The sequence below is a fragment of the Lissotriton helveticus genome, chromosome 2_1 (assembly GCF_964261635.1).
Source record: "Lissotriton helveticus chromosome 2_1, aLisHel1.1, whole genome shotgun sequence".
NCBI lineage: Eukaryota > Metazoa > Chordata > Amphibia > Caudata > Salamandridae > Lissotriton > Lissotriton helveticus.
The window spans coordinates 1371443508-1371465189 of record NC_136059.1 but is presented as its reverse complement, the minus strand read 5'-3'; the positions used below and the strand labels follow the sequence as shown (position 1 = coordinate 1371465189).

Sequence of the window (21682 nt, the reverse complement as noted above, 5' to 3'; positions counted from 1 at the left end):
ATTTGCCAGAATTCAACATTTATTTTTCTTCTACTACAGACATGACATCTTCTGGATCCTCTGGGTCGCGGTCTTCTGCCTCTCCTTGTAATCAAGCTGATCCAGGTCCATTTTCTGAGAAAAGTGGATCTCGTTCCTCCATACGTGAAGGTATGTGTTTGGGTGGAAAGTGAGGAGAAGAGTGAAACAAGGTTTAAAGCTGTGACTCTCCAAATTTTTAGTACAATTGAAACAATCAATTAAATTATGCCAGAAAATTATCACCAATGTTAGTACCAAATGTATTATGAACAACGTACTCGGAACATTTAATGGTGGTAAACAACTCGAACATTACGAGTTTGCAGAGCTTTATAACTGAACTCAAAGAAATAACCAATATAACAGCTTGTGTATGTGTCACACACTCATTCACCTAGAAGGCTGTCTTTTAACACTATTGACATAACAGATGATACCCAACTCAGTGGTACTCCTTTTACCAACCTCTTATGAATCAAAGCCTGAGTGAACCTGCCAGAAGTCAGTCCTGTAACAATATGTTTAGCAGAGTCTGGTGGCTAAGTGGATTAATACATCCACTCCAGGAATCTGTGTTTGACCTGATGGTTTCAGGTTCGATTCTCAGCAGGTCCACTCGCCCTTTTATTTTTCTAAGGTTCATAAAATGAATACCATTGAGTTGAGCAACGTTAAACATCTATTGTTTCAGTGCCAAGAAACCCAAGGGTGAAAGCTCCCTTAACAAATAACACTTTTTATATCACAGATCCCTGAAGTGGATGCATTAGCCCCCTCAGCCACCAGACTGATCTGAAAGAAAATGCTCTAGGAAACATGTGTACGTTACAGTGCCTTATGAAAAGAACCAGAGCATCAACAATAGTAGAGTACAAAGTTAAAGAAAAATAGACAAACTACAATAAACTAATGTTTATAAGTTCTGTGGGAAATTAGCTGTCTGTAAATAAAAAGATCACAATAAGGCAATGAACTCTATTGGGATACACCCAGCACCCATTATGGAAGAAGACTACTAAGTGAGTCTCAGTAAGTTAAGGCGCTTGGTGCCTCATGCACAGTCAACCTCTGTTAGTATAGACTAAGAATTTGAATACAAGCATGAGAGGACAGTAGAGCAACCAACAAGAATACAGAAACCGGGCTCAGTAAAGGCAGAACTGAATGCAGTAAAAAAGTAATAATTTAGAAATAGTTTCAGGGAAGGTAGGGCTGGATTCAAACAACCATGGGATAAGGAAAGCCTTACAAAATGTAGCAAGAGTGGACAGACCAACTTAACTGCAAAAGCAAGGTAGACACTGAAAAGGCAGATAAATAAATGGAGCCAGGATTGAGAGCAAATGGAACAAGTAAATTTAGAATACATTGAAAGGAATCGGCAATAAAAACAAAATAGGGCTGGCATATGCAGATTGGACTGGAACACAAACACAGGATAAGGAATCTGCAATATGTGCAGGAGCAAAAGAGCATGGACAAGAAACCTGCACATTAATGCTCTATCAAAGGTAGCTACACATCAGAGAACAGTATGGGGGCAGAGGATTTGCACCATCAAAGAGCAAGGAACATGACCAGAGAAGCTGTAAGGCAGGGCATGAGAATCAATGACTCGTGAATGTGCAACGTGTACAGTAACAAATAGGCCTTCAGGCAAAGCAGCAAATAAGACAAGGTTCAAACAGTTGCAGGAAAATGGATGTGTTAACAATGAGTACAAGGAATATATTGCTGGCAGCTCAGGAGAGAAGCACATAGCAAGCCCGGTTTTGGGATTCAGAGTTTTAACCAGAAAGTGACGGCTGCTTCGTTTTTAATTTTTTTAAAAATTATAATTTATTTATACATGTTCAAAAAATACAAAGTCGGCAGACATGAATACAGACAGGGCACAGTTACAAATGTACAGATGGAACAAGTATAATGAATTGGCGAAATAGGTCTGAAGGCCAATAAAGCACAGTGGGCAAATAATCTATGCATATAAACATTAGAGGCAATAATAACAATGGAGGTCATGTAATATACATAATAGCAGGATTCAGTTGTAAGGCGAGTTCATGAGAAAAGGGGGCGAGGGAAAGATAATTGGGTCTTGGAACATCTTATTATGGGTATGAGGGTCTCAAGTGGGTGGCACGGTATCAGTCTGTGTATTATCTGGATTGGCAATAGGATGCGTAAGCAGATATGTTGTGAGGGGGACCCCAGTTGTCCCGAGGACGGGAGGTTAGGGGGATCAGTTCAGCAAGGGCGTACATTTGTTCCTGCCAAAACACCATGTCCCGGATCCATTCCTTAAATGTAGCTGCCCGTCCCCGACCCCACGGTATGCAACACGCCGTTTGGCGAGGAGGAGGCTGAATGAAACAAATTTTCTGTGTGTCACTGCTATAGTTTCGGTGTATCCAAGAAGAGCGAAGAGGGGAGTGTGTGGGAGGTGTAGCAATGTCATCTGTTCCAAGGCTTCAAGTACTAGGAGCCAATATTCCTGCACCGGAGTGCAGCCCCAAGCCAAATGAAGGAAGTCAGCCCCCTTAGCCCAACATCTATCATCATCCCGTAGCTTAAAGCGATGAGGTTTTGCTGGCGTGTAATATGTGCGGTGTAAGTACTTGTAATGAAGAATCCGGAGGCGGACACTGGACGTGCTCTGCTCCGTTTGCTTGCAGCAATAGGTCCACTGCTCCTCAGTAATAGCTAGTTCCAGCTCAGCAGACCATTTATCCCTGGAAGTGTTCTGTAAGGGGCGCAGGGTGGTAGACAGCAAATGGTAAAGGGAAGAGACTAGATGGGGTGCTGCGCCCTGGCCAATACCAGGCGAAACGCTGCAACCTCCCCGGAGGTTCCCGGGGAAAAGGAAGGGGATGTTTCTTAAGTCCCTGACGCAACCGGATGTATAAAAAGATGTACATAGGGGAGGGGGGCTTTGCGGAGAAGAGTTGCTGTGAGGTACGGAATTTCGCTTGGAGGTAGAGGTCTCCCCAATTCTTAATTCCATGTTTGGCTAGAGTTTTCTGAAAAACTCTCTCCTGAAGGACTGGCATTTTCGGGTGATATGATAGTGGGAGCAAATGTGAGTACAACATGGGAGCCTGGGTTCTTGTAGCAATATGTTGCCATGCCCTAACTGTACTGGTGATCGGGGACGGAGCCTCCTCACGTGCAGTGATGGCAGTGAATATAGCGCCGTTTAAAAGGTATGGGGTCCGAGAGCCAATGCTTTGTAGCCACTGGAGGCATATATATCGGGGGGGAACCAGACGTGTGCATAATCAGCCTGCGCACAGGTGTAAAAAGTTCGAAATTCGGTATGTCAAATCCCCCTTGTGAGTAGGGATGGGTGAGAACGTCCCACTGAACTCTGGGCTGTTAGCCGCCCCAAATGAGTCGGATGAGTTCTGTCCGGAGCATCGTGAAAAAGGTCCTGTCTGGGTTATAGGGTATGTTCATGAAAAAGTAAAGAAGTTTAGGTAGAATGACCATTTTTATGAACGAAATGCGACCTGCAATGGACAGCGGGAGGGCGATCCAGCGCGTGATGCTGTCCTTTATCCCATCCAGGGCGTGGCCACAATTAAGTTGCGCCAATTCGTCGTGGTTCGTGGAGATCCAGATGCCAAGGTATTTAACCTCATCAGGGCACCACTCAATCGGGGAAGTCCGGGACGAATATCGTGGCTGAGGAAGTAAGGGGAAAGAGTTGAGATTTGGACCAGTTTATATGGATCCCAGATAGGCCCCCGAATCTCACAAATTCCCAAAGCAGCGGATTACGGTTTATTTGGGGCTCTCTGACATAGAGCGTGATTTTGTCTGCATACAGAGAAATCAAAATATGCCGGAGGGCAGCGGAGCGCCTTGTCTTGGTGATACTGTCTGACCTTAGCGGCAAGAGGTTCAACCGCCAAGGCAAACAGCAGCGGCGACAGCCGGCATCCCTGCTGGGTTCTGCGGGAAATCGGGATGGGGGAGGAGGAGTGGCCATTAATGAGGACTTTGGCTATGGGGTCAGTGTAAAGCAGGGGGATCCAAGATATAAATCCCCGTTGAAAGCCCATGTTTTGCAAGATGACAAAAAGTAGTCCCATTCCACCAAGTTTAACGCTTTTGTAGCATCGAGGAATATAGCGGCCAGGGGTATCTTTGAGTCTACCGTGCAGAGTGGAGAAGAGCGTGCAAAGCTTATGTGTAGTCGCCCGACCTGGGATGAATCCAGCCTGATCGGGGAGCACCAGTTAATCCATTAGGAGACTGAGGCGGTAAGCTAGTATTTTCGCGAGAATGTTTGTGGCGGCATTAATTAAGGCTAGAGGTCTGTATGAGTCGCAAAGATCTGAGGCTTTACCCGGTTTAAGGAGGGACGATATCAGTGCCAACCTCATAGAGGGGGGTAGGCAGCTGAACTCCTGAGCTTTGTTAAAGACCAGTTTAAGAACAGGGAGTAATTGGGCAATTATATGCTTAATAAAAATCCACAGGGAGCCTGGGGCCTTGACGGACTGCATTTGCATTATTGCTTCATGTATTTAATCATTTTCAGAAGGAGCCGCGAGGAACTCTCGTTGTGTATCATCTAGCCAGCCAAGAGTAATATACTGCAAGAAGGGGGCAAAGTCAGGGGATTCGTCTCTGTAGGTGTTGTAAAGGGCTGCATAGAAATCAGTAAAGGTGCACAGTATGTCTTAGCTATCTCTGTGCCGTACTCTGTCCGAGTCTGTAATCTCGAGGACATAATTGGTGAATCTAGGGCGTCGGATTGATTGCACTAGCTGCCTGGGTGTTCACCTTCGCCATATTTACGTGCAACATAATATTTTCAGCTAAAGTGTGCCTCGGAGTCTATATTGGTCTGGAAAATGGCGGAGATTTCGTCCCCGATCTCCGCTCTGAACACCGCGTCTAGCAGGGTCTCCGGAGCAAGCCTCAATAGACAGGGGGAGGATCACAGGTCTGGAGTGGCGATTGTTATGAGCACTGGTGAGTGATCAGAATAGGTTCTGGCGAGATGAGTGGCCTGTTTGACCCAGGAAACAGCACCCCGGGAGACCACCCAATAATCCAGCTGAGCCCAGGAGGCATGTAGAGCAGTGTAATGGGTACCCTCCCTGTCACTGGGATGTACATGGTGCCAGTCATCAGTGAGCTCATGGGTCTTAAGTATGCCCTGTATGGTTGTTTGCCTCTTGGTGTAGTGTATGTGGAGGGGGTTAGTTCTGTCCATCGGTGGGTCAAAAGCAGTGTTAAAATCCCCACCTCAGAGGATGTGTTGCTCCTATTTGCAGAATGCTCCCCCATAATGTAGTGTAAAAATCTGGATCATCCGTGTTGGGGCCGTAGCTACACACGATCACTACCGACTGAGTTCCTAGTTTGCCTGACAGTATACAGCTGCGCCCCGTGTGATCCTGCTGTATGCCTTCAAGGAAGAAGGGTGAGTTCCTTTTAACCAGGATTTCCACCCACCTGGAGTATGTGGAGTAAGAGGAGAAGAACGTGTCATAGCCCAATGACTAGCAAATGTAGGGGAGCGGGAAGGGTCAAGCTGGGTTTCCTGTAGCACCGCTATATGTACATGATGTCTGTCCAAATATGAAAGGATTTGCCTGCATTTCGTAGGGTCATGAAGGCCTCTAACGTTCCAGGAGTTTAGATTAAGATGTAAGGGTTCAGCGTGCTATGGCGTGGTAAACTACGTTATGAAGGATAGGGAGTGGTCTGTACAATACATAGCGCCTTGTGTTTCGTGGTACAATGTCTGCGCCATTCCAGCGAGTTGAAAAACAATATAAACAAATAGCATAAACCCCCCCTCCTCCCCCCACCCACAGCGGAACCCCAAATGTGCCGGCAGTAATACCTGCACCTAAAACAGAAAACACATTGCAACAGCGCAAAAAGGGAAGAGTCCGTATCCAAGAGAGTGAGATAGGGGGATATCCCATATGGGGGTGTGCCAGTGGGCGACGAAAGCCTTCCCCGTTGTAGTTAGACATGGGGGGAGGGTACTTGGCACACACATTGCTTAGATCAAACAACCTCTAGCAACAAAGGGACAGTACATATGTAAGGACAACATCAGCTGAGATTAATCATACCAAAATGAAAATATGGGAAGGCAATAGTATATAACTAAAAAAACTATTCAACTAACATGCATGCAGCATCATCTCTTATCTGTGGACTGAGCGTAAGGCAGAAAGTGTTCCAGCTCAGCATGAGCAGTCCATGGTGACAATGCATACAGTTGTGCAGCGCACTCAGAGCTTCCATCCAGGAAGTTGGGACTGTAGCAAACAGGGGGGAGTGAGGGCGAAACTCCAACAAAGTCAATTTACTCACGCTAGATGGAACTTCTGTGACTAGGGTGGAGTGAGCTCAGTCAGCGCTCAATGATGGTGATTGGGAGAGACGGTCTGGGGAGTCCCGCGTCGGAGTGCTCTTTTTAACAGTTAAAGGAAGTCGTCCACCTGTTCATTTGTGAAGAAGTGATGTTTATCTCGGTAGGTGACTGTCAGACGAGTGGGGTATAGGAGAGCGTATTCGATATGGAACTTGCGGAGTTTCTGCTTATCCGGGAGAAGTTTGCGCCGGGCCTCCTGCACCGCCATTGTGAAATCAGGGTAGATTGAAAAATGGGCGCCCTCATACTGCAGGTTTGGATGTTCTCTAGCTGCATCCCAGTCCCTGTAATTTAAGAGGCATGCAATTATCGGCCGTGGGGCGGCCCCGGGGACCGGACGAGGGCAGAGGGATCGATGTGCCCGTTCCACAATGAATTGAGAGGAGAAGCGGTCTGCTCCAAAGGTGGTACGTAAGAGTCGTTAAAGAAAGTCCTCCATCCTGCCAGTATTCGCGCTCTCAGGGATTCCGGTAACGCGGATGTTACGCCGGCTACTAGCTTCCAAATCCCCGTTTTTTGCGGAGATTACTTTCAGGATCTTTTCCATTTGGGCCATCTGTTGGGTTACCTGCGAGGTGGTATCCTCTGTGTCTAAAATACGCCTTTCTGCCTCCTTAAGCCGCTCATCATGTTTCTCCTCTTTCAGGACTATGTAGTCCATGCAAGTGCTTACAGAGTCTCTTTTGGTGGAGAGGTCAGTCAAACTACGTTGCATTACCAGCAGGAGGCATTTGACTTCATCGTCCAGAGCCGGTGTGGAGATAGAGGAAGGTGTGGTTGCCAGGGGGTCCGCCTCTTCAGTAGTAGAGCGGGTGACAGCTCTCTTGGCGTCAAAGGGAGGTTTGGTTTGGCGGCCCTCGGGTTTCCCCATGATGAGGATGTCTCGGAAGATGTGAGTCGGTCCAGAGGAAGATAGCCGTGCACCCCCGCCGCAGGGTCTGCCAGGGTATGACGATGCAGGAGAGGAGGCCCGCCGGTCTCTCACAGGTAGAGCTCGGGTATCAATCTTGTGTGTCCGGAGGTAGTGACTACCAGCAGGCGAGGAGGGCAGTGGGCCTCGAGCGTAACGGGCTAGTGGAGGTACAGTTTGGAGGGGTCAGTGTCTCAGTAGCTATGCAGAGGCAGTCTCCTGTGTAGGGCTTGGTCCGCACCCCTTCCTCCGGGGCCCCAGGAGCAGGGCGCAGAATATTGTGTCCCTGGTGGCGGCGCAGGCCTGTTATTGGGGGAGGGTGGTGGTGCAGGCCTGTTTCACGTGGCCGCGTCAGTGAGAAGAAGGCAGCCCCCCCGCAGAGCAGCGCAGGAGCGTCCGTGTTTCCCCGCAGACTACGGCGCCAGGCGGCTCGTCCTATAGTATTGGCTGCCGGTGGAGCACTCTGCAGCACGAACAAAAGGCTCACCCCCACCGGCCAATGGCCTGGATCCGTGACCACGGAGAAGTCACGGAGATGCCGGGGAGACCACTGTGATAAGCGGTGGGGGGAAGGTGTAGCGCAGAGAAGCAAATGCGGGCCGCCTCACCTTGATGGTAGCTGCATGGCAGAATCGTGGGTTCCTCCCGTGGAGCAGTGCAAGAGTGCCGGTGTCTCCTTGCAGACAATAGCTCCAGCGGTTCATTTTGGGTGATTGGCAGAGGTGGAGCGCTCTGCAGCACGATCACAGGACCCACCTCCGCCGATTTAATAGCCGGGATCCGTGTTCTCGGGGAGGCCACAGTAGGTGTGCTGGGGGAGCCGCAGTACCCCGCGGAGGATCTGGGGGGTGGCTGGGATGAGCGCCGAGGTGATGGAGAGGGCTGCCGCTCTGGGGAGCAAGTGTGGGCTGCCTCACCGTGATGAATGGTGTGGGTCAAAGATGTGGGTTCCGCGATGGCAGCTGGATTCTCTGGTGTTGACGGCAGTCATCCGCGGCAAGAGGCTTCTGATCATAGAAGGGGGAAGGGATAAGGCAGCATCGCAGGCCACGCGATCTAGGCGCCACGTCTGAATTCCCGGTCCCCCTCCAGGCAGCACAGCTGCCCGCGGGTCACTGTAGAGTGCCGCCTCCGACCGCAGCGGGTTTCTTCAGCGTGGAGCTGTGCCGGGCGGCTGATTTTGTAGCATCAGGTAGCGGTCATTTTCAGGAGGCCATTCCCATACTGTGTGATCGTGCTGAGTCCTTTTAATCCAGGATAAAATTCAGATTAATGAGCCAAGTGTCCTGAGCCTGACAGGCATGCGGCCATCTTGGTCGTGCGCCACCTAGCGCCCCCAATGGCTGCTTAGTTATATATAGGCTGTCCGGAATTTGGTTAAAACAGATTGTACACGACAATACACTACCGAGTTGAAAATTAGCTGACTCGGTTTAAACCGAGTGTCACTGATTTTCAAAGTTGTTGCGCCACTTGTCCACTTGATTTAGCCAAAGTATTATAAACCATTGGCCTCTAGTGGCCTGGCGCTGAGTTGGCAGGAGAAAACACTGCGTCTGCACATGGGGAGCCGAGGTGTGAATGGCCCAAGGGCCAGAGCAACACCAGGCCCCCTGCCTGGCTCACGTGGTGGGAGAGGAGCTGCTGTGGTCTGTCGTCCGTCTTACTGCGGCCCCACCTAAGTAATTCACAGGTCTTTCAAACGACCATTTACTTAACGAGGCTTGGTTGTTAATAAAGAAGTGGGTGGCAGGGAAAAAGGCTGCACGCTCAAGTTTCATTAGGCAGGAATTAAACCCACAAAAAAGACAGTCTCAGACACCTTCCTCAGCCTTTCAGACTCAGTCCACCTTTTGAGATGCAAGATTGGTGTTTTAAATGCATTTTTATTTTATTGAACAACCTGCAGTTATTTGTCAAATTCACTTTGTAGAGTTGTGTTTCTGAGATATCAAGAGATCCCGGATGTATAGCGGGAGACGAAACAAGCGGCTGAAAGACTCAGTCATCGGGGTCTCTGCCACTTCTGTCCCTGGGGGTTGGAGCCCTGATGCTTAAGCAGCCAGGACGTCTGGCACGTTAGTGTTTAACTCGCTGTGTTATCCATGTCAGAGGAAGGTAAATGGAGGCGGACTCGGGAAACATTCAGCACGCACCAAACGCCGAGCTAAAACTGCTCCGGGCTTCCACCGTCAGACTTTCATCTTGATAGACCCAGAGTATGAAAAGCAGAGCGGGAGAAAAGGGCTCTCTGGCGAGTGCGTCCCTTGTACTCGCTGCATCCCCTCACAAAACCTGCGCAGAGAAGCCCCGAAGGTGCTCTAGCCTGCTCCTGTGGAAGGCCTTCCCTGTAAAGCCAGAAAGGAACTTTGGCTTCGGTACATTTTCATTTATAAAAATCAGCATCACTCTGTCGAAATTAATCACATTAAAAATAACTTGTATTGTGATGGAGGATTGGACTGCTTTGTCTCTGACTGTGGTCTAAGCATTTCACCCGAACTACTTTAAGGCCCCTACTGATTTTTTCAGTCCCTCCTGCCCCTCCCTTACTTGCCTGTAATCTTCAGCATTACTGCGATACATCGGTCTGGCTGATAAATGTTGTTCCACTGTCTCTGCGAGGAGGGTTATTACTGTTGTGGTTCTTTATGGCACAGAGGTGTGAACTAACTCGCATCTTTTTAAAAACACTTAATTCCTGTTGGATTAGTGAGAGTTCCTCACTCCGCCTTGCCCACTGTATAAAACTGTCTCTAGACTCTGTTAGCTTGTTCAGAGATGTGATTTCATTACCGAAGGATCCTCTTAGCCATAAATGTCAAATATATCTGTAAAATAGCAAAGATATTCATTCAGAAAATGAGCACTCTTTGCCCTGCTTGGTTTGGGCGTTTATCATTTGCATTATTCGCCCTTAATGGAGAATAGGGGAGTTATGTTGTGTACTTAATACTGAGACTGCTACCATTTTAATGACTAACATTAGCTGAGTCCTGGTCATGTATAACTTTAGGAATCTGGAAAACGTTAGTTATGTCAATTGAACGTATATTTAGCTCTAAAGGGAACATCTCTGCAAGATGGAAGAATGCAACATCCTCTTCTATTTGGACATTGGCTAAAAATAATCTTTATTTTATTTATTACATATATTCAGTAACCAGTGCTCATCTTGCACCCAGCCACCACAATAAGGACAAACCGATACAAAGTTTATGCACAGCATAGTGAAACCACAAAGATTCAGGCTGCAAAACGTTTAGTTTCTTACCTGTCGGTGTAGTTTTTGCAGCTTGAAGTCTTTCTGGATTCAATAGCGAACCCCACCCTCTTCCGCCAAAAAGATTAAACAGGAGGAAAGGGATTAAGGATGAACAGGACTTTAGAAAATAAGAGGAAAACAAGATTAACATAAGACAATAAAAAGAATCCGAAGATGGCGACCAAGGGTGGGAGCTTCCGGAGAAAGCACGTCTACGTCACGAAGGACACCAAATGGTGGTATGTCGACGCCCATCTGGGCCCCGGAAAAAAAAAAAGAGAGAAAAAAGACTAAAATTCCGGACCCAACCACGAGATGGCAGAATAATGCACAGCATAGTGACTCCAGAAAGTCTTCAAGCTGCAAAACTACACAGACCGGCAAAAAACTATACGTTAGCCCTTGTGATTGAGGGGTCTTCTGATTGAGAGGAAGACCCTTGTGTCGTCCGCATAGGATCTGATTCTTAGTCCATGGGTTCTGACGACGATGGCCAAGGGGGTCTTGTAGATGTTGAACAGAGTGGGATTGAGGGACGCCTCAGATGATGATCTTGGGTTCCGTGGTGAACGGTGGTAAGCAGGTTCTCTGGGTTCTTCCAGTAAGGAAGGAGGCAATCCATTTGAGGGCGTCTCCTTGGATTCTAATGTGATGAAGCCTCTTGATAAGGGTGTGGTGGGATATGGTGTTGAACCCTGCTGAGAGGGCAAGTAGGATCGAAGAGATGTTACAGTTCATTTGGTTTTTCACTTTACAAAAACAAAATTGGAGGTAATGCGTGTTTCGCAAAGACTTCCACAGGTCTCTTTAATGCGATCTTTGCCATTCTCAATTATACATTTTGCGTAACTTGTTTCTTTTGGATAGATTGTCTTATTCCTTTATTGATTCCTGAACTTTAGTGGTGTCTTATCAATTGGGGACCGCACATTTACAACTTCATTTATAATTGGCTGTTTGGGTTAGGCAGAATTAAATCTCCATACTCTATAGCTACACAGTCATTATGGGTGCCATGTCACCTTTAGGCACCCAATTGCACCCTGGTCTCTTCTTGTCTGCCCATGACGGTGTGACTACAGGAGCATGTCCCCCTGGTGTGACTACAGGAGCATGTCCCCCTCTTCTCATGTTGCCCAGGGGTTCCCATAATAAGGAAAATTTAGTTGTGCGAAAAATTAAGGGTGAGTAAACCCATTGCATGTTTTACATTGTATGTTGTGTGTCCAGAGTCAATAGGGAAGGGATGATGGAGGGTGAATTGTACACCAACACTTTATTTCCAGGGCTCTTTTTTCTAGTTCTGACGAAAGCATGAGACCCTTTAGACCCTTTGTGGCTGAAGAGTAGAGGCTGAAACGCATATATACAAGAAAGGGTGTAGGATCAATGTACCCCACAGATATCAAACATCTGTTTTTATTTATACCGTGGACGCACACTATTAAAGGGATACGTGGATGTTTATTAGGAATTTTTAAATTGCAATAGACACCGGGTTAAAAAAAAAACATATTTTGAAGTGTTCCCTGGAACATGGTTGAGCCCTTCCTAGTTACACCTACTCCCTGTGGCTCCTATGCCATTTGCTAAGGAACAATTTTTTGGTCCCCAAACACTAGAAAATAGATTCATAGAAAAAGACAGCAATAGCAACGAGGGCCCTCCAACCATCTACTCCCTGTGGCTCCTTTCACTGCACCAGATATTGTGGAGGTTCCAAGGCAGCCTCTTCCGATACCTCCACCTCCTACCACCGTAATCAAGGTCAACATACCTCCCTGAAAGGTTATTTCTGAAGCTCCTAAAGGGGTAAAAATGCCGAAAGCCGAGGTAAGGGTGCTTCCCCAGGTGGAGCACACCTACCGCCAAGCAGTGACTTCCTTTCCTACCCCACCGACCATATACCACCTGGCGGAGGTTGCTTACAAGATTTCCTACCCATATAGCAAACTTTTATATCAGACCTTGGGTATTGGACATTATCCAACAAGGCTATTGTCTGGAGTTCAGTACCACACCTCTCAATATTCCAACTTGCACTCACAGGCTGTCACTGGAACACCGAACATTGCTAAAACAGGAAGCCCAACCCAAGCTGTTCTTTTCAAAGGAGCTTTGGAGCACATCCCTCTACATCAGGGTTCAGGGGTATACTGTCTATACTTTCTAATACCCAAAAAGGGTGGGTCTTTTTGACTAATTCTAGCATTCTAGCCCTCTGGCCTCTAAACGTGTACAACCTATCTGAAAGAGACTGTAGTTATAGATTCCTCACCTTAGAATTACACCCAGGCTTCAGACTGGATCCGGAGACATTTTTTCTTAGCAGTACCCCTGCGCGCCAGTAGGTGGTGTCGGACGACTCTGCGTCAATCGTGTAGTGGTCACCGGGATGATGTCACAGTGTGTACTTGGACTCAGCCCCTGTGTGCTGATGTCAGTTCTTTATTTTTCCGCGCCAGCCAGCGCAGATCAGGAGAGAGCCTGCCCTAAGTCACTTTTTGAGTAGCCCATTTTCGACTTTTGTCAACATCTTTTTGGAGACTTTTGACTCCTGGTGCATGAGGGATGTCCTGTTGGTCCGGCTTCAAGCCTTGACTCCTTTCACAAGCTGATGTCTGTCACGGATCTGCACCTAGTGTGCCTCTGGTGCCTGGAGCGCAACCACGACCCAAAGTCGTGCTCCGAGTCTTTGCAGGAGCGGTCCCGAAAGCTTCTGGAGGCCCGGCAGTCGGCTTTCTGCCACTCGAGGTCCCGGTCGAGAGGAAAGTCTCTTGACCGGTCGTGGAGCCATCACCACTCGTCATCCAAGTTTTCGTCATTGGGTAAGTCAAAGCTGCGTCGCTCTATGCCTTCTCCCTGTCCGTCGGCCGGCGCGACGAGGGACCCGGAGCGTCGTCGCTCCGGCTCCACCTTCGGAGCCCGTTTCTGAAATGAATCCGTGCTTCCCTCCTTTTCTGGGAGCCTGAGCTTCCCCTGCCCAGCTTTGAGCTTTATATGAAGAGCTTCAAGGCATCTTTGGGAAGCCTGACTCCGCTGGTGCGCCTTCGGGACCCACGGACTCAGCCTGGAGCCCTGGTCCTTCGAGGATAGCTGCTTCAACTCTGGCACCGGAGGGTCCAGAGGATCCAGGCCCGGATCTGGAGCGGTGCCGTTCGACCTCACGGTACCTTCCAGTGACTCCAGTGACTATTCCCCCGACACCGGCTGTGCCCCCGGCCGGCGTCGACCCCAGCCTCACCCCTGACTTGGACATGGAGCTGGACCTGTGCCGATTGACACCGGTACTAGCGCTGACTGGTACTTTTGTATCACTGTTCATTCCTGGGGTTCCTTTCTTCCCTGACTGGCAGCCAGAGGAAGGTTAGGAGGACTGTGAGGGGTCTGTTGACCCTCTAGCAGACCAGCTGGACTGGAGAGAGGAGTTGGGTGAAGCCTTTGGTCTGAATACCTCTCCAGACCTTGGTCTACTTTCTCCCCCTACCGTGGCTATGGAGGAGGGAGCCTCCTGCGCTGTGGTGTTGCGTAGGGCAGCTGAGGCCTTGGACCATGAGCTTCCTATGGTGGCAGTCAGGACTAACCTTTTGACTGAGGTGCTTCAGCTGGCAGCAGCCTCTTCTGAGCCCCTGCTGCCTTTCAATGAGGCCTTCACTGACATCCTCCTCGGCACTTGGTCCAAGCCCAGCACAGGGGCTCCTGTTGACAGGATGATTGCCCGACACCACTGCCCGCACTGGGCGATCCACTTTTCCTCTCAACACCCTGCCCCGAGTTTATGGTGGTCCAGGCCTCATCCTCAAAAGGTAGCGCATGCCCTGCAGCTCCCCAAGATAGGGAATCCAAGAAGCTGGACCATCTTGGGAAGATGTTTTCTTCTGCCAGCTTAGGACTGCGGTCGGTGAACATTGAATGTCTCTTGGGCCTTTACGCACACACGGTGTGGGACACAGTTGCCCAAGTGCTGCCACAGTGCCCGGAGGAGGCCCCGGCCGTGCTCACCTGAGCTGTTGCTGAGGGGTAGAACGGTTTCCACATCGGTAGCCCTGAGCCAATCTACCCTTTTGGACATGCCCTTTGATGGCCGTCGCCTGTTTGGTGACAAGGCGGACAACGTGCTCAAGCTTTTCAAGGACTCTAGGGCTAAGGCCAGATCCTTGGGCCTCACAGTATCTTCTCGCCCAATGCAGTCTGCCTTTCGTGGCTACGGAATGGGTGCCCCACCACGTTCCACCCAGAGGCCTACGCGAGCGGCCCAGCCAGGGATGTAGAACCCAGTGTTGTGGGTCTGGGTGCCAGTCTATCAATGCCCAATCCCCCCACCCTCCCCATGCAGCAGCCTCCAAACCCTCCTAGTCCGACCTTTCAGGACCACCAGTTGCCAGTGGGCGGCAGGATTCGCCATCACCTCCCCCACTGGCACATAACCACGCCAGACAGGTTGGTTTTGAAGATAGTCCGAAGGGGCTACTCCCTCCCCTTCGAGACTTCTCGTCCCTCCATTCCATTGCATGTCGGAGGATGTAAATGTAAATGTAAATGTAGTTGAGCTTATATAGCGCACAGCTACCCGCAGTGGGTTTCCCGGCGCTTGCTTAGGGAACCCTTCCTGGTATTCCCCTGTGAGATAGCAGGGTATCCACAAGGTGAAAGTCAGGCATCCCGCCGCGAGGGGCCGTTGTGGAGATTAAGCAAGCTATTGCCCAGAGTCGCAGAGTGTGAACCCGTGAGTCGAGGAGGCACCGGGGCGAGAATTATCGAGTCCGTGGAATTTTTAGCCCAAGACCCGCCGAGGCGGGAATTGAACCCTGGTCCAGGACCGATCTCCGCTTCCGGGTCTGCTGCCTCTATCCCCTGAGCCACACTTCTCCGATCATTTGGCCCTTCTCGAACCAGGAAGTTACGCCCTCTTGGAACACGTCCCAGTGCCAGAAGTAGGTTGTGGTTGCTACTCCCACTACTTCCTGGTACCCAAGAAGGACAAAGGCCTGCGTCCTATCTTAGACCTCAGTGACATCAACCGCTTCCTCCAGAAGGAGAAGTTCAAAATGCTAACCTTGGCTCGGGTCTTGTCTGCCCTCGACTCTGGAGACTGGATGGTGGCGTTGGACTTGCAGGATGCTCACTTTCACATCCCCGTCTTGCCTGCCGACTGGCGTTACTTACGGTTCACGGTAGGCCATGAGCATTTCCTCCAGTTTACCGTGCTCCCCTTTGGCCATACCAACGACCCTTGGGTGTTCACGAAAGTGATGGCGGTGTTCGCAGCTCATCTGCGCAGATCAGGGGTTCCAGTCTTCCCCTATCTCGACGACTGGCTGTTGAAGCTGAGTTCGCCCCAGGCTTTCGTCTCCCACCTCCAGACTACGGCGGACCTCTTGCATCCGCTGGGGTTCACAGTCAATGTGCCGAAGTCACACCTGAACCCCTCTCAGAAGCTCCTTTTCATCGGAGCGGTTCTGAACACTGCACAGTTTCTGGTCTATCCTCGAGAGCAGTGGATTTCGGTGAGAATGACCCTGAGGCTGCTGGGCCTCATGGCCTCCTGCATCCTGCTAGTGGATCACGCCAGATGGCATATGCGGGCTCTACAGTGGGACCTGAAGTTCCAGTGAGCGCAGCATCAGGGGAATCTTTCCGATGATGTCCAGATCTCAGAGGGGACTTCAAATCAGTTGCAGTGGTGGCTCATGAACCAGGATTGGGTCAACGGCAGATCACTCTCCCTTCCCCAACCAGAGTTACAGTGGTGACAGATGCGTCACTCCTGGAATGGGGCGGCCATATGGGAGAGGCGGTGATCAGATGGCTCTGGTCTCTGGCAGAGTCCGGGCTCCACATCAATCTTCTGGAGCTCCGGGTGTTTTGTCTACCACTGAAGGCATCCCCTTCTTCTGTCGAAGGAATAGTAGTGCAGGTGTTCACAGACAAGACCACCGCCATGTGGTACTGCAACAAACAGGGCGGGGTGGGGTCGTGGACCCTATGTCAAGAGGCCCTTCGCCTCTGGACATAGCTGAAGCATCAGAGTATATCCCTGGTGGTTCAACACCTGGCAGGTTTCCTGAACACCAGGGCGGACGAACTCAGCCGCTGGTGCATGAAGGATCGCGAATGGCATCTTCACTCGGAGGTGGTGCAAGGTCTCTTTCAGCAGTGGGGAGATCCTTGGTTAGATCTATTCCCCACTGAAGAGAATGCGCAATGTCAGCAGTTCTGCATGTTGGAGTTTCCAAGGCAGCACTCGCTCGTCGACGCCTTTCATCACGAGTGGAATTTCAGCCTCCAGTACGCCTTTCCGCCTGTACCACTTCTACCCAGAGGGCTGAAGAAAATCATGCACGACCGGGCCCAGGTAATTATTGTGGCTCCGGACCAGGGGCGAAGAGTCTCGTACCCTGAGCTTTTGAGCATGGCCATCGCTCCTCTGATCACACTACCTCTTCATGAGGATCTTCTGTTGCAGCAACAGCGGACGGTCCTCCACCCCTGCGTGGAGTTTGAGTGGCGACAGTTGACAGCTTTCGACTTTCCTCTCGAAGTCTGTAACGTTATCTTGGCAGCCAGGTTTCCCTCCACCAAAACGGTATACGCCTGTAAATGGAACAAATTTGTGGCATGGTGCATAGCAAAGGCTGTGGATCCCCTTTCCGCCCCTCTTTCAGAGGTTCTCCTCTTCATTCTTTCTTTGGCCCAGCAGGGCTCTGCTCTGGGCACTCTTAAGGGCTATCTTTCTGCCTTTCTTCGCCTTCCTGACCAGACTTATCCTTTCAAGTTCCCAAAAGTTAACAGATTTCTGGAGGGCATTACTCCTCTATTTCCTCCTTCTCCAAAGCCCCAGTGGTACTTGAACCTTGTGCTCACTTATCTTATGTGTGCTCCCTTTGAGCACTACATAATTGTCCTCTTCATCTCCTTACTTTGAAGACTGCTTTCTTGCTTGCCATCACCTTTGCTCTCAGGGTGAGCGAGCTTCAGGCTTTTTCTTCCAAATCTCCCTTTCTTGCTATCCATCAGACAAAGTAGTCCCCGTACTAGGCCTTCTTTTCGGCCCATGGTGGTTACTTCCTTCCACATAGGCCAGACCATCACATTTCCCACCTTCTTCCCGCCTCCGCACCCTTCCAAAGATGAAGGTGCGGAGAGTTTGGGTTTCCTTTTAACTGTCTCGGCACATCAGTCAATTGCGGGGGCCCTGATTTACCGCCCGGCAGGACCGTTCCTAGAGTCTATTGGCCAGGTGTCTGCTTTTATTGCTGCCAATCATTGCCAATGCCTGGTTCTGGGCAATTTTAATATCCACATTGATAATGTTCGAGATCCAGATACTATAAAAATTTTAACCTAGCCATGTATCTTAATTTACCCACGCACGATAAAGGGCACACCTTAGACCAGGTCTTCTTCTCCATGAAGATTGAAACTGAGGCTCCCCTTGCCTTAACATGGTCGGACCATTATTTAATAAACTTCAATATAAGGAACAAACTGGATAAATTGTGCCCTACTGGAAAATCTCTTTCCAGTAGTAGTTTTAGACCTTTTCACCTGATTTCACTGGAGGCAAATCAAAGTGCTCTGCACCAATGCCCTATCGACCTCAGTGGCCAGCACGAGCAGGATGTACTTTCCCAAGAGGATTGGCTAAATCAGCAGGCGCAGGAACTTGCCCCCTCTACTATGAAAGAAGCAAAGTTGACCAGAGTCTCAGCTCCCTGGTTTACGCCTACTCTAAAAACGAGCAAAAGTGTGTGTAAACATCTGGAACAAGTATGGCGAAGGCATTATAGTCCTTCAGTTAAAGCCATTCATAATCGAGCTCTAAAGGAACATTATAAAAAAGTTCGAGAGGAGAAAAAAGCGTTTCCTTGCCTCCCAAATAGTACAGGCAGCTAACAAAAATCAAGAACTTTTCACTATTGGAAAAAGCTTCTCGTCTCCTTCATCTATTAGCCGCCCTTTCATCCCCACTAGCGACTGGACCAAGCGGGTGGCCAGCCTCTTCCACGAAAAAATTCTAGGTATTCAGGACTCCTTTAAGGCCCAACCCTCAGAGGTGGAGGTAGTTGGCCATCCATAGTAGGGAGGCCCGTCTTCTGCATATTCTGAATATCAGTCTCAATCAATCTTTCTTTTATGAAAATCTCAAGTCTGGTTCACCCTCAGACCCTTGTCCGGCTAAAGTTTTGTCACCCATAGCAGAAGTGATTAATCCGCTGTCAATTCAATTTTAAACACCATATTGCGGGCGGGCCTTCTGCCTCAAATTTGGAAAAGCGCCAAAATCCTCCCTCTTTTAAAAAAAATCTATGGCAGACCCTGAGGTGATCAGTAATTATAGGCCTATCTCCCTACTGCCCTTTTTCTCCAAAAGTACTGGAGAAATATGTGAACAAAGTCATCACAAACTTTGTAGAGACCAATAATCTCCTTCACCCCAGTCAATCGGGCTTTAGAGCCAACTTCAGCACTGAAACTGCCTTGCTAGAGGTTGCTGAGACGATTAAAGCCACGTTAGAGGTGGGAGCGCGGTTCTGGTGCTACTTGACCTTTCCGCGGCCTTCGATACACCCCGCACTTTTGCAACGACTTGAGAAGGGCGGGTTTGGAGGCTCGGTATTGAAATGGTTGACATCCTTTCTCAGTAACCGCTCCTAAACAGTCTGGGCACCACCTTTTTCGGCAGAAATCCCGTCCTTGAATGCGGGGGTCCCACATGGATCGATTCTCAGTCCCACGCTGTTTAATTTGTACATGGCCCCTCTTGCCCTTCTCGGCGAGAAGCATGGCGCTATAATAGTGTCATAAGCAGATGACACTCAATTGTTCACGTGTGAGAAGGGCTCTGATTTTGATGGGACCTGTATAAAGAACTGCCGCTTTGAGATCTTTTTGTGGTTTAACTGTAATCAATTAAAATGCAACTCTGATAGATCCGAGATCACATGAAGCCTGGCACTCTTGGTGGCCACAAGACATGTCCCCCACCATTGTCTGAGGTCACTACTGTGAAAAATCTGGGGGTCAAATTGGATTCTGAACTCTCCATGAAGGTGCAAGTCCAATCAGTGGCAGGTACATGTTTTGGGACATTGAAAATGCTGTAAAACTTCCTCCCACTTTTACCAGTCTCTCACCGTAAAACAGTTGTCCAGGCCTTAGTGATATCGAGACTGGATTACGTCAATTCTTTGTATCTAGGACTTCCTGAGTATCTACTGGGTTGTCTGCATATCATTAAGAATATGGCAGCCAGGGCCATCTTCTTAACTAGGCCCAGAACACATACCTTGTCTTTTGTCCTCACGTCACTGGCTTCCAGTGCAAAAAATTATTTATTTCAAAGCCTTAGTCCTGGTTTTCAAGGCTTTCCATGGGATCGGGCCCCATATCTAAGGGAAAGATTTCAGCCTTTCGTGCACAGTCTTTCTACCTTGACCATACAAAAGATTTCCTGATGGACGATCAACTCTTGGTGGGTTTTGTGGGAGCTAAGAAAGGTCGGGCTGTGCACTAATCTACCATCTCTCGATGGGCTGTCCTATTCATTAAGATCTGCTTCAGGGCTCGAAAAATTTACTCACTCGCACGCAAATGAGTCAATTTCTTTCAGGGCCAGACAGTTTTCAGGCCTACTTGACCGCCCTGGCGAGTGAGCTTTGTCGCTGTGCTAAAGCGCAGTGCCGGTAGAAGGCTGAGGGCAGCTGGGTGAAATATTCAGGAACTGATGTGACAATATGCGGGAAAAGCAAAGGTGTTGATTGGCTGATTGCAACGCGGGCTCGGTCTGCTGAGGCCTAGTTGCAATCAGCCAATCAGATGGTAGCTAATCTCCACACAGTAAAGTTTACACGCTTCTCAGTGGCTGATTACAATAAGCCGCAGCAGGATATACTGCCTGAGAAGCGTGTAAACTGCCTTTGCCAACCCCTGTACCCAATTCACTTGACCGGAGGCACGCCATGAACGACACTGGTGCCCTAGCGAAGCAGAAGTTCTCCTCCTGCACCTTGGGTGTTTAACCATGATCCTGGGAGCCCTGCGAGTGGAGCTCTGCCTGTGATGTAAGCCTGCACCTGCCGAGGACGGCTCGATCTCTCTGTGGGGACCCTACGGTAAGTGCGCTTGGATGGGAACACCAGGCGCTCTTGTTCCGATTGTTGGGGAGATTGGCTTTGAAGGGGATTGACGCACAGCGGGGGCTATTGTCATGCTTGTTATTGTTTCAGACTTCAAGTCTTCTATCCTGGAAAAGCACAAATTTACCAGTAACGTAAATAAACCTAGTTGACTGGAAATTAGGCATTTGACATAATTATAATTGACGTGTGCGATTTATAGTGCTCAGAGAACCACAGCTAGATGAGGCGCATGAGAAAGGTTTGAGATTTCAAAACTGCAAAGCATTCATGAAATCTAATAGAGGGCGGCCAGAGGGCACTCACTGCTCGTGCCTCGTCCAATGGTAGCTCGCGAAGTGCCAACAAGCTGCCTGCGGTGCCCATCAAGGCGCCAGATGTCAGGGCAGGAAATGTTGTGTTTTCTCACAGCTTAGAAGTTGGATTACCCAGCTCTACAAGGGGGGTGCAGTCGGGCTGCACCGTCGGGATGCTGAGGGTAAACAGCGCCCCACGATTACCTTTGTTATTTTAAGTACAAAAATATTTAGCTGCATAATACGATCTATAGTAAGGAAGGAGTGAATGGGTGGGTTGGCAAAGATAAGTGGTATAAATATAAGGAGGCTGGAGAAAAGTGGACAAGAACGAAAATATATGTCCACTCCAAATTGTACAACCAATCACGTTAAACGCGTATCTTTTTATTTCCCTGTATGATTTGCAATTAACTTTATATGAAGTACAGCCGTTCACAAGGAGGACCTGTCTGGCGCCAACTTCTTTAAGTTGAAAGGCCAGGCCGTGGAGCCCACCAGGAAGTGAAACAGATGTATGGTCAGGTTATAATCACAATCTATGGTGTGAAATCGCACTGAAAGGCTTCACCGTCGCTTGACAGACAGGTCCCCACGTCAGCGACCTGGAAAGGAGAGTGATTGAAAATGACGATATCATGTCAA

General features: G+C 49.2%; 1 protein-coding gene across 1 annotated transcript in view; it reads left to right on the top strand.

Moving 5' to 3' along the window:
* Nucleotides 1-21682, top strand: part of DCAF10 (DDB1 and CUL4 associated factor 10) — a 290928-nt gene that overhangs the window by 218959 nt on the left and 50287 nt on the right. Inside the window, exon 5 of the mRNA XM_078676309.1 lies at nucleotides 40-150. Coding sequence (XP_078532435.1) covers nucleotides 40-150 — 111 coding nt within the window. The remainder of the gene's footprint in view (nucleotides 1-39; nucleotides 151-21682) is intronic.